This window comes from Psammomys obesus, unplaced genomic scaffold (assembly GCF_907164565.1).
Source record: "Psammomys obesus unplaced genomic scaffold, mPsaObe1.curated_primary_1811, whole genome shotgun sequence".
In the NCBI taxonomy this organism is placed as follows: Eukaryota; Metazoa; Chordata; class Mammalia; order Rodentia; family Muridae; genus Psammomys; species Psammomys obesus.
This window is the reverse complement of record NW_026596040.1, coordinates 26,745,360-26,757,217: the sequence shown is the minus strand read 5'-3', so window position 1 is coordinate 26,757,217 and position 11,858 is coordinate 26,745,360. Positions and strand designations below refer to the sequence as shown.

Below are 11,858 nucleotides of genomic sequence, written 5' to 3'. Positions count from 1 at the left end.
TGTGTGTGTGTGTGTGTGTGTGTGTGTGTGTGTGTGTGTGTGTGTGTGACTGGTGTGTGCCCATTTGTGTGTATGAATATGGGAATCCACATGTGATGGCTCAAATGTGGTCTGAAGGCAACCTTGCTGTTGGTCCTCTTGTGAGACAGGCTCTCTTTGTTGTTATATATTTGTATAACCCCTATACATCCATACACAATGAGGACAATGTGATAGCCGACATTTGTGAAGTTCTTTCTAGATGTCAGTTATTGTATTTCACATGTCCAATATGAACATTGTACATCTTCTAGAAGCAGAAGATATAGGCACAAACCAGAGCCTTCCTGCCCTAGGCTAGGGCTTATACCCTTAGCTTCCTGCCTCTGTTGAAAGGGGACAGTTGGTCTCTTACTCTGAAAGATGACAGAGTAAGAGACTCTGTAAGGGGACTCTCACCTGACCTCATCTCTTCCATTTCAGACCCTTTAAGAGGTGGCTGTGTTCCAGTGTGTCTCTGGCTAGTAGGAAGAAGATGTATTGACTTGCTGTGGCACATGGCTCAGATATGCTATTCCAGGCCTTGTCTCCTAGGGCCAGATGTTTGCACTCATTTCTTGTGTCCCATCCTGCTCGCTTCCTTAGGAACTACCCAGTTCTATTAACTGTCCTGCCTTTAACCCTCTGAAGCTGGGTGTTCGAGTTGACATTCTGAAAGTGCATCCTTCCTTGCAGAACCCCATAGATCCAGTACAGCTAATGAAAAAGTCTTCCCAAATGCAAACTCCTTCCAAAAGTGAGACACTTCCACGTCTCTGTGGGTTAAAAAGTACAACAGAAGTCTTGTCCTCAAGGGGTCCCCTGAAGATCTCTGGAGAAGCTAATTCCTGAAACTCAAAGCACTAACCAGAGCGCCTTGTCTAGAGCTCAAGGTCAAAACTATCTATGCCAACATCTTCGAGTCCATAATGTGACCACTCCCCAAGATGCCCACGGAGTAAAATTGTGCTCAGCAAGAGAAGAAAATGCCAATGAAGTTTAAATTTGTTTTCCCAGACTTCTAGTGAGTTGGGAGGAATGGCCCCACCATGTGCCATAGCCCCATTCAGCTTTGGTACTTCTCTCTGCTTTCCCTCTTTAGGAGGAAACTGGTAAGCCCCACCCCTTCCACTCATCATCACCTGAGAGTCTCTGGGCTGGCATGGGTTGACTATGACCTGCCCGATGCAGGTAGCCTGTGTCTGAAGTACAAGGCTGAAAAGAAACCTCAGCCAACCTCTTTGGGGCTGGGTTAAAGCAGTGCAAATGTTGGAATACAGCTCAAACACCACACATACACAAACACACACAGACACATAGAAACATGCACATAGACACACACAGATGCACATAGACGCACACACAAACATACACATACAGAGAGACACACAGACACAGAGACACAGAGACACAGACAAAGACACACAAACATACACACAGATAAACACACACACATACACACGCACACTCAACCAGGCATGCATCTTCCACAAAGGTTGGGTTTTGGAGGCCTCATGTCTGACAACATTCTGTCATCACTCAATAGGGCCCTAAAGGGAAGTTAGGTCTCAGGCCTGGCTCTGCAGGGTGACATGGTACAACTTCTGATACCTCAACTGCCTCATGTATATAAGAGGACAAGGATACCTAACTATGTCTGATAGAAGAGCCGGTACAGCGCCTGGCAATTGGTGGGATCTCGAGGGTTGTAGGTGTGGTGATCAGTGACCACAAAATTGTCTTATTTCCTGAGAAAAACAGTCAGGGGTCTAGGGGCCTCAAGGTAAGCGTGCCCGTGTGTGTCATCAGCACAACAACTCAGGCTTCTGAGCAGAAGAACTCACTTCGCTCAACCCATCTCTAATGATGAGTTTCATATTTTTGTTCATTTCCAGACCCAGAGAAGGGGCACCTGGGGTTTAGCATAGTCTGAACTCCAGACGCTAGATGCTTTTCAGAGAACCAGTAAGCCCAGCTCTCTGTGCCAAGCTGGACCAGCGCTTTCCCTCACTATAAAGAGAAAGGAGTTACTTTTGTGAAATGTTCTGCTTCTGTGCCCACTCTTCAGGAAACGGTCCCCACATCCACGCAGGCAGCTGCGTGCCAAAGCCAGCTGGCAGCGGAGGATGAAGGAAGTGGGAAGTCACCAGTAGAGCCTTGTAGTTGGCATCTTGTGGCTTACCCATGCTCTCACACACGCCCTTCCTGCTAAGGCTGCTCCAGTGTACATGCTTGGAGACTTTGTCTGATTGTTTTTACGTGTGTGTCACGGGTTTTCCTGAAGGGTAGAAGATGACCTTCCTTTCCCTTGTTTGAGACAGTGCCTTGTTCATCTCTGCAGATCCCATGCTAGCAGGCTTGTGAGCCAGTAGAAGTTATCCTGTCTCCACTGCCCTTCTCATTAACCAGGAGTACTGCTTACAGGGCACACACCATTGCTTCCAACTCTGCCTGGGCTCTGGGGATCTGAACTCAGGTCCTCACATGCGTGTGGCAACTGCTTTACCCACTGGGCCATTTCTCCAGGCCATTGTCTGGTTGTTTTCATAAATCTTGCAGAAGAGGCCTTAGGGGCCATCTCACTGCATGCCATCACCTCACTATACACCCTAGAAAAATCTCCCACAGCTCGGGAAAATTAAGGGAGTTCAGGAAAATCAAGTCTGAGTTGCATAGTGAGCTACAGAGCTGCTTGCGACTCAAGTTTCCTGACCATGAGCAAGAGCAAAATACAACAGAATTTGAACACATCTCCCTGCACCTGTGGTATTGCTGTCTGCGCTTTGAGCTCCCAAAACTGAGGGCAGGTTTTTGTTGTTGTTGTTTTGTTTTGTGTTTAACTCTACCTGTCTTAAAACTACACTAAAACATTTGGGTAACCCACGCTGCCCTCGTGCCCTGACTCTCCAGGACAAGCCGTTCAGTCCCGCTCCCATGAGCACCAGAGGTGCCTCTGCCATCTTGATCTCTGATGGTATGCAGAGAGTTCCCTGCCTGCCTAAGCTCCAAATACACAGATGAGAATTTCACTCAGGAACACAGCACACCGCCGGTTTGTTGGCAAGTTGCCTTTCGTCTGCAAGCCTCCCTACTGTGTTTTCCGATTATGTTGCGTTTTGTAAAACTGGCTCTATGTGGTGTTTTAAGAATTTCCCAGTGGGTGTGAAAAACACCCAAAACATGGCTGCTTATGATAGGATTGGAACTGTGGAATCCAGCATGGTTCTCTGTGAAAACAGTACTTAACAGAAACTGTGTGTGTGTGGTGGGGGTGGGGGGTGGGGAATCAATCAGATCATATTCCACTTAATCTATGGAGCACCAGATGCCACTCATGTCCCAACCTCAATGCGTGGCACCTTGGGTTTGCCATTTGGCTGCACCCTTGGGATCCTCCTCTGCTTCCTGAGTTGTGGGTTCCCTTTCCCACTCACCCTGAACCCTGACGAGGTTCAGGGATCGATGGTCACAAGAGCCAGAGAGGGTCAGACTCAGCTCTGGAGATCAGTGCTGGGACCATGGCCCTGGCTTCCAGAGAACAGCAGCTCTGGGTGGTGCCACCTGCGGGCTTGACCATGGAGCTTACCCCAGAGGCAGCCTGGATGGGTGATCCCCAATGCCAGGTGCCCCCTGGTGGTGGTCATCTGAAGGGCTCTCCCAGGACTCTGGATGACAGTCTACCTTTTAAACACCCATTCTTTGGTGAGGAGGAAGGTGTGCATTTTAAATCTTCCTGTGAAATACCCAGAGAGAGTCCTAGAAACAGCTGTCTCTGTTTTAACAGATAGGACAGTATGCTGCTGCAGTGATATTAAGTGGGGATAAATTGAATATTAAATGCAAGAGAGGATCGGGAAATGACGTAGTGGTGCTCCTAAGGCCACACTTTTGTTCCAGCATTGTCTCCGGCCAACTTGTCCCAGTGGCTTTGATGCTGGGTTTGACACACCACAGGCAAATCTTCCCTTTTCCTTAGGTTGCACCACAGAGCACTTCTTCCTGGAATCCTTGCAGTGTTCTCAAGAAACCTGAACCGGAGACTTGTAAATGCTGCAACAAGAAGCCAGAGACCCTGGACTGCCCCATGCCCCATGCCCCATGGTCACTGGCTCTGTGATAGAGAATTCCCAAGGCCCCTGGGAACCTAGTCACGGCAGGCTTCCCACTCGAGGTCACCTGAGCAAGATGCCATCATTGACCCCACTCCCATACACATCGCTAAGTTTTCTTCCTAAAAGAGATCTGGGTTCCAGGATGGCCCCTGTGCTTCAGTTCCCTGGTCCCAGCGCCTGAGGATGTTCTGCCTTCTATTAGGCTTACTTTTTATCCAGGGAAGCCCATACCACAGGCACACCCTCCTTGCGTAATCCTGAAAAGCAAGCAAATGGAGAGATTTCTGAAAGAGCGCCATTCTTACTGGGACAATTGGGACAATTACTCTTTTTTCGGTACTTTCCCACCATGCTTCTGTCTCTGAATGCCCTCTCTAAAATGTCAGTCTCCTCCACAGCACTAGACTGAACATTAGAACTGAACAAGAGGACAAATAAAGAAAATGGTCCTGGGCAGAGAATGAGGTCCATCTGGACTCTAGGGGATACCTACCTAACTGTCGCATATTCCATAGGGCTTTTATAGCATACACAGCCCTGTGACACCTGATGACATACGAGGAAGGCAAGCCTCCAGAGAGGAGTGTAAACAGTCCATAGGGAACTGGACAAAGCCAACACATTTTGCTAATGAGCACACTGGGCTCTTCATTCACAATACCCTAAGCTAACCACCACCAGGCTTACATAACCGCAGGGGTCAGTTTAGACCTTTTGCCTTGTCCAAAGACAAACAGGGAGCAGATTTTTTTTTTTTGGGGGGGGGGAGTCTTCCCAGGAGCTGTCAGGTTTAATGAGGACAGCGGCGTCACTTTTAGGAATTAGAACTGTACTTTCTAAAGACGTGTCTTTCTTGGCTGGTGTTTCCTAGGGAAGAGTGTTTGGCTCTGTTACTGGCTAGGGAAGCAACAGTGATTCTTAAGAATGCAGTGGCATGGGCTTTTGGGTGGCCATTGTCAACCGCAGCAGTTAGATAAGCCGTCAGGTAAACGCAGTCACCATGTCACCTCACCCTAAGGGGCGTGCACATCTCTACCGGTCGTTACCGTAAAGGGTGCCTTCACACACCCAGCCTGTGCCGGGTTCCTCCAGTTTTCAGCTAGGAGACCATCGGAGCACTCAGACACCTCGTGTCCCATGCTCAGGTTGGGTGGGATCACCTCTGCCAGCTAAGTCATCCCTTCTCTGCGCCATCAAGTTTCTCTTCTGTGGGCTCCCATAGAGGAAATTACCTCCATCCCCACTGAAGCAAGCAAGCAGCGCTTTTCACCTGAACAGACTTACAGACTTTGACTGGCCTGCTTCCTACCAACCTTCCTAACGCTGTGACCCTCAGATTGTGCTGACCCTGCCCCCCCCCACCAGCCATAAAATCGCTACTTCATAACTGTAATTTTGCTACTGTTTTGAATCGTAATGTAAATATCTGATATGCAGGTTGCATGGTATGTGACCCCGTGGGGGTCACGACCCACAGATTGAGAACCACCCTTTTAGCCTGCCAATGGTCTTATCCACACACTTCGTTCTCTGCTGAGCCCTTGTTTTGTAGCACCGGTGGTCCTTTCAGCCATGCAGTTCCCTTTCCTCCATTTACCCCTCTACTTCTGAATTACTCTGTTTTTATTCTTTATAGGTTACATTCCCCTATCTATCCGAATTTTCTAGACTGCTCCATCCCCCTTGAGCCAGCTCTTTTGCTCGCTCAGGTTTGTACACTGCTGCTGGATGGCTGCATCTGCCTGCTGCTCTCCACAGCCATCTAAGCGCTGATGAGCCTCAGCTCCGGCTCACATCTTTTCTCTAAATGTCACCTCACCGGGAGAACAAGCCCACCCCCAAACACCCTACTCATTATCCCCATTAACCTGCTCCTTTCCAGTCTACACATTCGCTGGTGGCCGTCACGGTCACCCGCAGCCAGATTGGCATATGGAATCACACTTGGTTCTTGTATTTGTTCTAGCCTCAGTCACCCACCCAGACACCTTAATTCACCTTGTAGATACTCTCACCTCATCCCCCCTCCCCCCGTACAAGCCGTAGCACTTTCCATAGCTCTGGGCCTTGTGACTGGAGTAAGCGATTTCCCAGATGCAGCTCTGTTCTTGTTCCTTCCCTGTCTGTGTGGGTTTCCCCCAAAGGCTAACTACGGCTTTTAAAAGAAATCCTAGCTGTGCCCTGCATGCCATGCCAGAGCTTTGCCCTTCCACTTCTCTGGCTTCACTGCAGGCTGCTCCATGCTCCCCAGACTTTCATCCCACACTGTCTCTGCTCCCTGATTCCCACGTTCCCTTTCCTTTACAGGAGACTGATGGTTTAGTGTTGCCTCTTCTAAGACTTTTCTTGGCTCCTTTCCCCACGGAAGGCCGCATTAGATCACCTCCTCCAGGTCCACCTTCTTTGGTGCACAGCCCCTTTATCAGCTGTTCTCAACCTGTGGGTAGCGACCCCTTGGGGGACCGAATGACCTTTTCACAGGGGTCACCTAAGACCATCGGAAAACATGGATATTTGTATTAAGACTCTTAACAATAGAAAAATTGTAGTTATGAAGTAGTGACAAAAAAAATTTTATGAGGAGCTGTATTAAATCATAGCATTAGAAAGGTTGAGAACCATTGCCTTCTATCCTCTTAGGACCCTAAATATTTACAGCTGCCATGTGCTTCTCAACAGGACTGGCTTCATCTTTGTCCCTGTGCCTACCGTTGGCCACGACACAAAGAAGCTGAGGGCACGCATGCACGCACACACACACACACACACACACACACACACACACTCACACAGAGAGGAGAGAGAGAGGGAGAGAAAATATTACTACAGATTGAATGGTTGTTTTAGGGACAACAGAAAAAGAATAATGTCCCATACTCAAAGAACAGCATATCAGAAACAGTAGAAAGAACCTGCCATAAGAAGAATATTCAAATCTTTTTTATGCAAAGAACAGAGCTGGATTAGACATTATGGTGTTGTACACAACAGAAGCCTTCTCTATGCTGTAATTAAAATGTCATACATTTTCTAATCCAGCAAGTCACATGTTTTAAATAAAGCCACAAGATTCTTCCTAAAAAGTATGTGAGCCCTGTCCCCAGCTGATTCAAAATGTATATGTAAGTCAAGCCAAATTAATAAGAGAAAAGAGTTCCAGAGTGTGCCCCAATCCTATTAACACAATTGTCAATCTGGGTCAGTCACTGGAGAGCATGCCATCCCCCTGCTGAGCTGGGAGACTTAGTTACACCTGGCGTTTGTCTGCCCCGGGAAGGGCGGTGCTCATTATGAGAGTCTCTCAACACAGCCGTCTTTAACTGTGTCATATCGAAAACTCCACTAAAATTTAACTTAAGATTCGCTTCATTCAAAAATATCCATAATACTAAAGCTGGCTCAAGGCATCTTCAGCAGTCTCTTTAGGATTAGAGGTCCTTGGAGCTCCAGCAAAGTCTGAGACACAGAGCCAGCCTGCCTCCAGCAGCTGCTTCAAGTGGGAGGTCCCCTCCCCCGCCTCCCTCCACCCCCTCCTCCCCTCCTCTGCCTGTCCTGGTTCCCTTGGCTCCTCCTCCTCCCCAGCCCCCTGAAGGGCAGTGGACTGACTGTCCAGAGGGACCGGGCATCTTGAGACACAAAGAGGCAGGTTTCCTCTGCCACACCAGCTTCCTCGCTTAAGCCTTCAACTGCCCTGTCCATAGCACGCCAACCCAGAGAGGCAAAGCAAATTCTCAAAATCACACAGCCTGTGTATGACATGGTGTGAACCAAACTGACCTGACCCTACCGGCCATATTGTCCTGCTGAGCCACTCTGGTAGCTGTGCTAGATTAACAACAACAAAGGCGGCATTCCCAATAAGGAATGGCAGATGACCTGCTTCACTGCTCTATTACTTTCTGTGTACTTCCGGCTGGCCTTGTACTGTTGGAAATCCTCCTTTCTCCTCGGCCTTCTAGGTGCTGGAATTATAGGCATAAGCCATCACACCCACAGGCAATGATGCTTTTGCAAGCATCTGCCTTATAAGACCTCACTTTCCTCAGCTGAAAATGAGAAACTTGACTAGGTTACCTCTCCCAGGCTCTGCAGTCTTTATGAGGAAGGAAGAGCCATGTGTGCACAGCTGCTTCCTAGAAACTCTGATGATTTCCCACTCTCAACCAACACTAAAAACTGAGGACCTTTGTGGGAAAAGACAAATCCACGCCTCTGCTACCTTCTGGGTGTGCTGCGGGAGGTGGGTACTCCTTAAGAACAGCAGCAAAGGGGCCACCCACATGCCCGAAACCACCTGAGAAGCTTTTCAAAGCCTCACCTCCCTCAGAGCCAAGACTGGGGGAGGCAGCCGATGGCAAGAGGTAACCACTGACTTGGATGACGTCATACATCAGGAACCGTCAATCACACATCCCAAATAAATGAACAGGCCTCAGACAGAACCAGATCTCCCTCACATCAAACAGGTGTCTGCTTTAGCCACTCCCAGCTTCATGAAGTCAGAACTATCTAAGATGACATTACCCAGGGGCTCCCAGCATTTCCTCTTCCCTGGACAAATGGATGAGGGAGGAAGCCATTAAGACACTTTCTTGGATTCCCAGAATAGTAAGAGGAATGTTTTGTGCTAAGGTGGTCCAGGGAGTTGGAGCTGGGAGATCCTGTCTCTTGTGGGGAGAGCAGGTTTGGTGTCACACTGCACAGGCCGGCTGGCAGGCACAGGCTCTCCCAGCCCTAACGCCTGAACCTCTAGGCCCACAATGGTCACTCCGTCCAGAGTCATTCTGCCCAGGATCTGGCCTGCTGATGTGTGCAGAGATTTTACTCCCAAGCAGAGAGGAGGGGCCAGGACCCCCAGGAGTGCCCTTTAAACCATTTGCATTTGATTGGGAGGGATGCAGTGTTCCTGTTTAACAGAAACTCAAAGAGAATTGGATGGAGTCTTTCTCCCACTCCTCCAGCAGAAACACGGAGTGGATAATCTACAAGGAAAACAGTCCTGTTAGAATAGGTAAATATAAACAAATGGAACCACAAGATTGCCTGGCGGGGGCCCCCCGGGGATTAACTAATTACTCACACAATGCTTTGAGTAGGAACTAATTAATCTGTTAAGCACCAGGAGGGGCTAAGTCACCTGCCAAGTGCAGGGCTGAGCTGCACATCTTCAGAGGCTGAGTTGGAGCTCTCTAGAGAGGGTCTCAATGAGGACTATCTCTCTCAAAGGCATCAAGCCCCTGCCTCCCAAGCTCATTCTTGTGCCAGACTCACTGTCCCTCTGCTTGGAACCAGAGAACTGAGAATCTAGGGGAAAGTCTTCAGGCTCCGCATCCCCCTCCCCTGGCGGAAGACTGTCAGAACTTGGGGAAGATTTCAGCCACTGTGTTCCCCTAAGCCCACTTAGAGATGGAGAATGTGTGTATTATCCTGACATATCTCCCAGATCTTGTAACTAGTTTCTGATCATTTCTGCTAGGCACTCAGGGGAGAGGCATTCCCATCTCCCTTAAATGCTGACTTTACCAGGGAACTCAGCAGATCCCAACCTGTCATATGTCAAATCAGTGTGACCTGATTAAAACTAAAATGAGCACTAGCGATTTCATGAGCTTTGGTAGTGAATATAAGGCTGGTCGTATATGAGATGGGTGCTAACGTGGGCCTTTTCCAGGGCCTTGAACTCCCTTCTGTACTCCTGAAATAAAGTTCACCGTCTACTGCAACCTGGTAGATAATGGTTTGAGAGCTGTCATCAGCTACTATGAGCCTTTCTTAGGGAAACTTTATTCTTTGGGGGGGGGTTGTTTGTTGTTGTTGTTTTGTTTATTTGTTTGTTTGTTTGTTTTTCATTATTTAAGAGCTCTACAGCATAAAGGGCACAGAACCAGGCACAATGTACTTGGAAATCCTGGCTACAGCCAGGTAACATGGCAACAGAGCCAATCATACAGTGACAATGAGGAAACCACACCTATAACACACGTGTCACACTAATCTCCAGGCACGGGGCAAGGGGAGGAAGGCCTAAAGTCAGGTCAGACATGATTCTATGTGCCGAACCCCAGTATAGCAGAGGGAAAGGAAAGAGCAATTATTAGGCAGGAGCTGCCACTGAAGTGAGTCACTGGCGGTCACTGCCAACTCAAATGCAACCCATGAGTCACAGCGTGGGGCCAACAGGATGTTTAATGCTGCCCTGAGGAGGAGCTTGAATGAACCTGTGGTTTCTATGAACAACAAGAGGGTCTCTTGGGCTACAGAGAGGGCTCCGTGGTTAAGAGCACTGGCTGCTCCTCCTGAACACACATGTTCAATTCAAAGCACCCACATGATGGCTCTCAACAGTCTGTAACTCCAGTTTCAGGGAATCCAGTGCCCTCTTCTGTCTCCAATCCCAGGCACTGCACACATATGATCCAAAGACATACAGAGAAACACTCACATAAAATCTGACACAGAGAAAGAGAGAAAGAGAGAGAGAGAATCTGGAATTTTATTTCTGGGTTCCATTGCCAGGGTTCTGATACAGTAAGTCTGGGCTAAGATCACAGTTCTATTTCTAATAGGCTCCTGGATGATGCCAATGCTGCTTGCTCTGGGAACACAGCTGGAAAACTTTTCGGCTAGAAGACTCTGATCAGTCCAAGATTCGTAGAGGGAGGGGTCTCCCATCCCGGAGCTGCAGTCTCTGCCACTGCCTCCAGGATCAGGACCTCTGCACAGCAGCCAAACATGTCATTCGAATTGCTCATTCCTGACAGTCCTTTATTTTCCTGCTTCATTTATACTTTATTCGGCCATTTAACCAGTTGGCCAATTTCTGAGTTATTTCTCTATGTGTTTTTTTTTTCCTTTTTTTTTTTTTTTTCCACATAGAGCGAAATGGATGAGACACAAATCCAATTGGCTGGGGATGATGTGGATTTGCCAGAAGATCTCCGAAAGATGGTAGATGAAGACCAAGATGAGGAAGAGGAGAAGGATTCTATCCTTGGGCAGTTGCAGAACCTCCAGAACATGGACTTGGATGCCATTAAAGAAAAGGCTCAAGCCACCTTCACAGAAATCAAGCAGTCGGCAGAACAGAAGTGCTCTGTGATGTGAGAGGCGGCGGGCCAGGTGGAAGGAGAGAGGAAGGCCACTCCTGGGGGGCGGGGATGACCAGCATGCACTGTAATGCAGCAAATATATTTAGAGAAACCGCGATGATAAAGCTGCCTACCAACACACAGACAACCATCTGGTCTCTCTTGATGTCCCGGCATAGCACTAACCAGCCCTTGTGGCAGAGAACACACTTTCCTTTTAGTTATAGCCACAGGTAACTAAGAAAGATCAGCCATAAATTACAGTGCAGAGCCATCTGGCTAAAGATCTTTAGGACAGCCAGGAGGAACCAAACAAAACCAAGTTTCCACTCCAACTTTCTTTCTTGGGGAGCAGGATCTCACAGTGTCCAACCATCATCAGCATGGTGCCAGTTACCTACAGAGAACGGCACGGGGGGAAAAGTGGTCACCTGGTGTCAAGGCTCCACGTGACTGAGCAATCAAATAACACAACACCTGTTGCTCCCAGCATCCTTGAGATCCATAATTTTTTTTTCTCTTAATTTTGCCTTTTAGACGCTGTGCAAGTCACTCTGTCTTTCTGAAACCAAATATGTGACCTAAACACAGTAAAGGGAAGAAAGACTTATTTGGGCTCACAGTTCAGAAGATTCAGTCC

At 48.3% G+C, this 11,858-nt stretch overlaps 1 protein-coding gene across 1 annotated transcript in view; it reads left to right on the top strand.

Annotated features, from left to right (window-relative positions):
• The window catches only part of Cplx4 (complexin 4), a 14,061-nt gene extending 2,827 nt beyond the window's left edge, over positions 1 to 11,234 (top strand). Inside the window, exon 3 of the mRNA XM_055622460.1 lies at positions 11,007 to 11,234. Coding sequence (XP_055478435.1) covers positions 11,007 to 11,234 — 228 coding nt within the window. The remainder of the gene's footprint in view (positions 1 to 11,006) is intronic.
• The last annotated feature ends 624 nt before the right edge of the window (positions 11,235 to 11,858 follow it).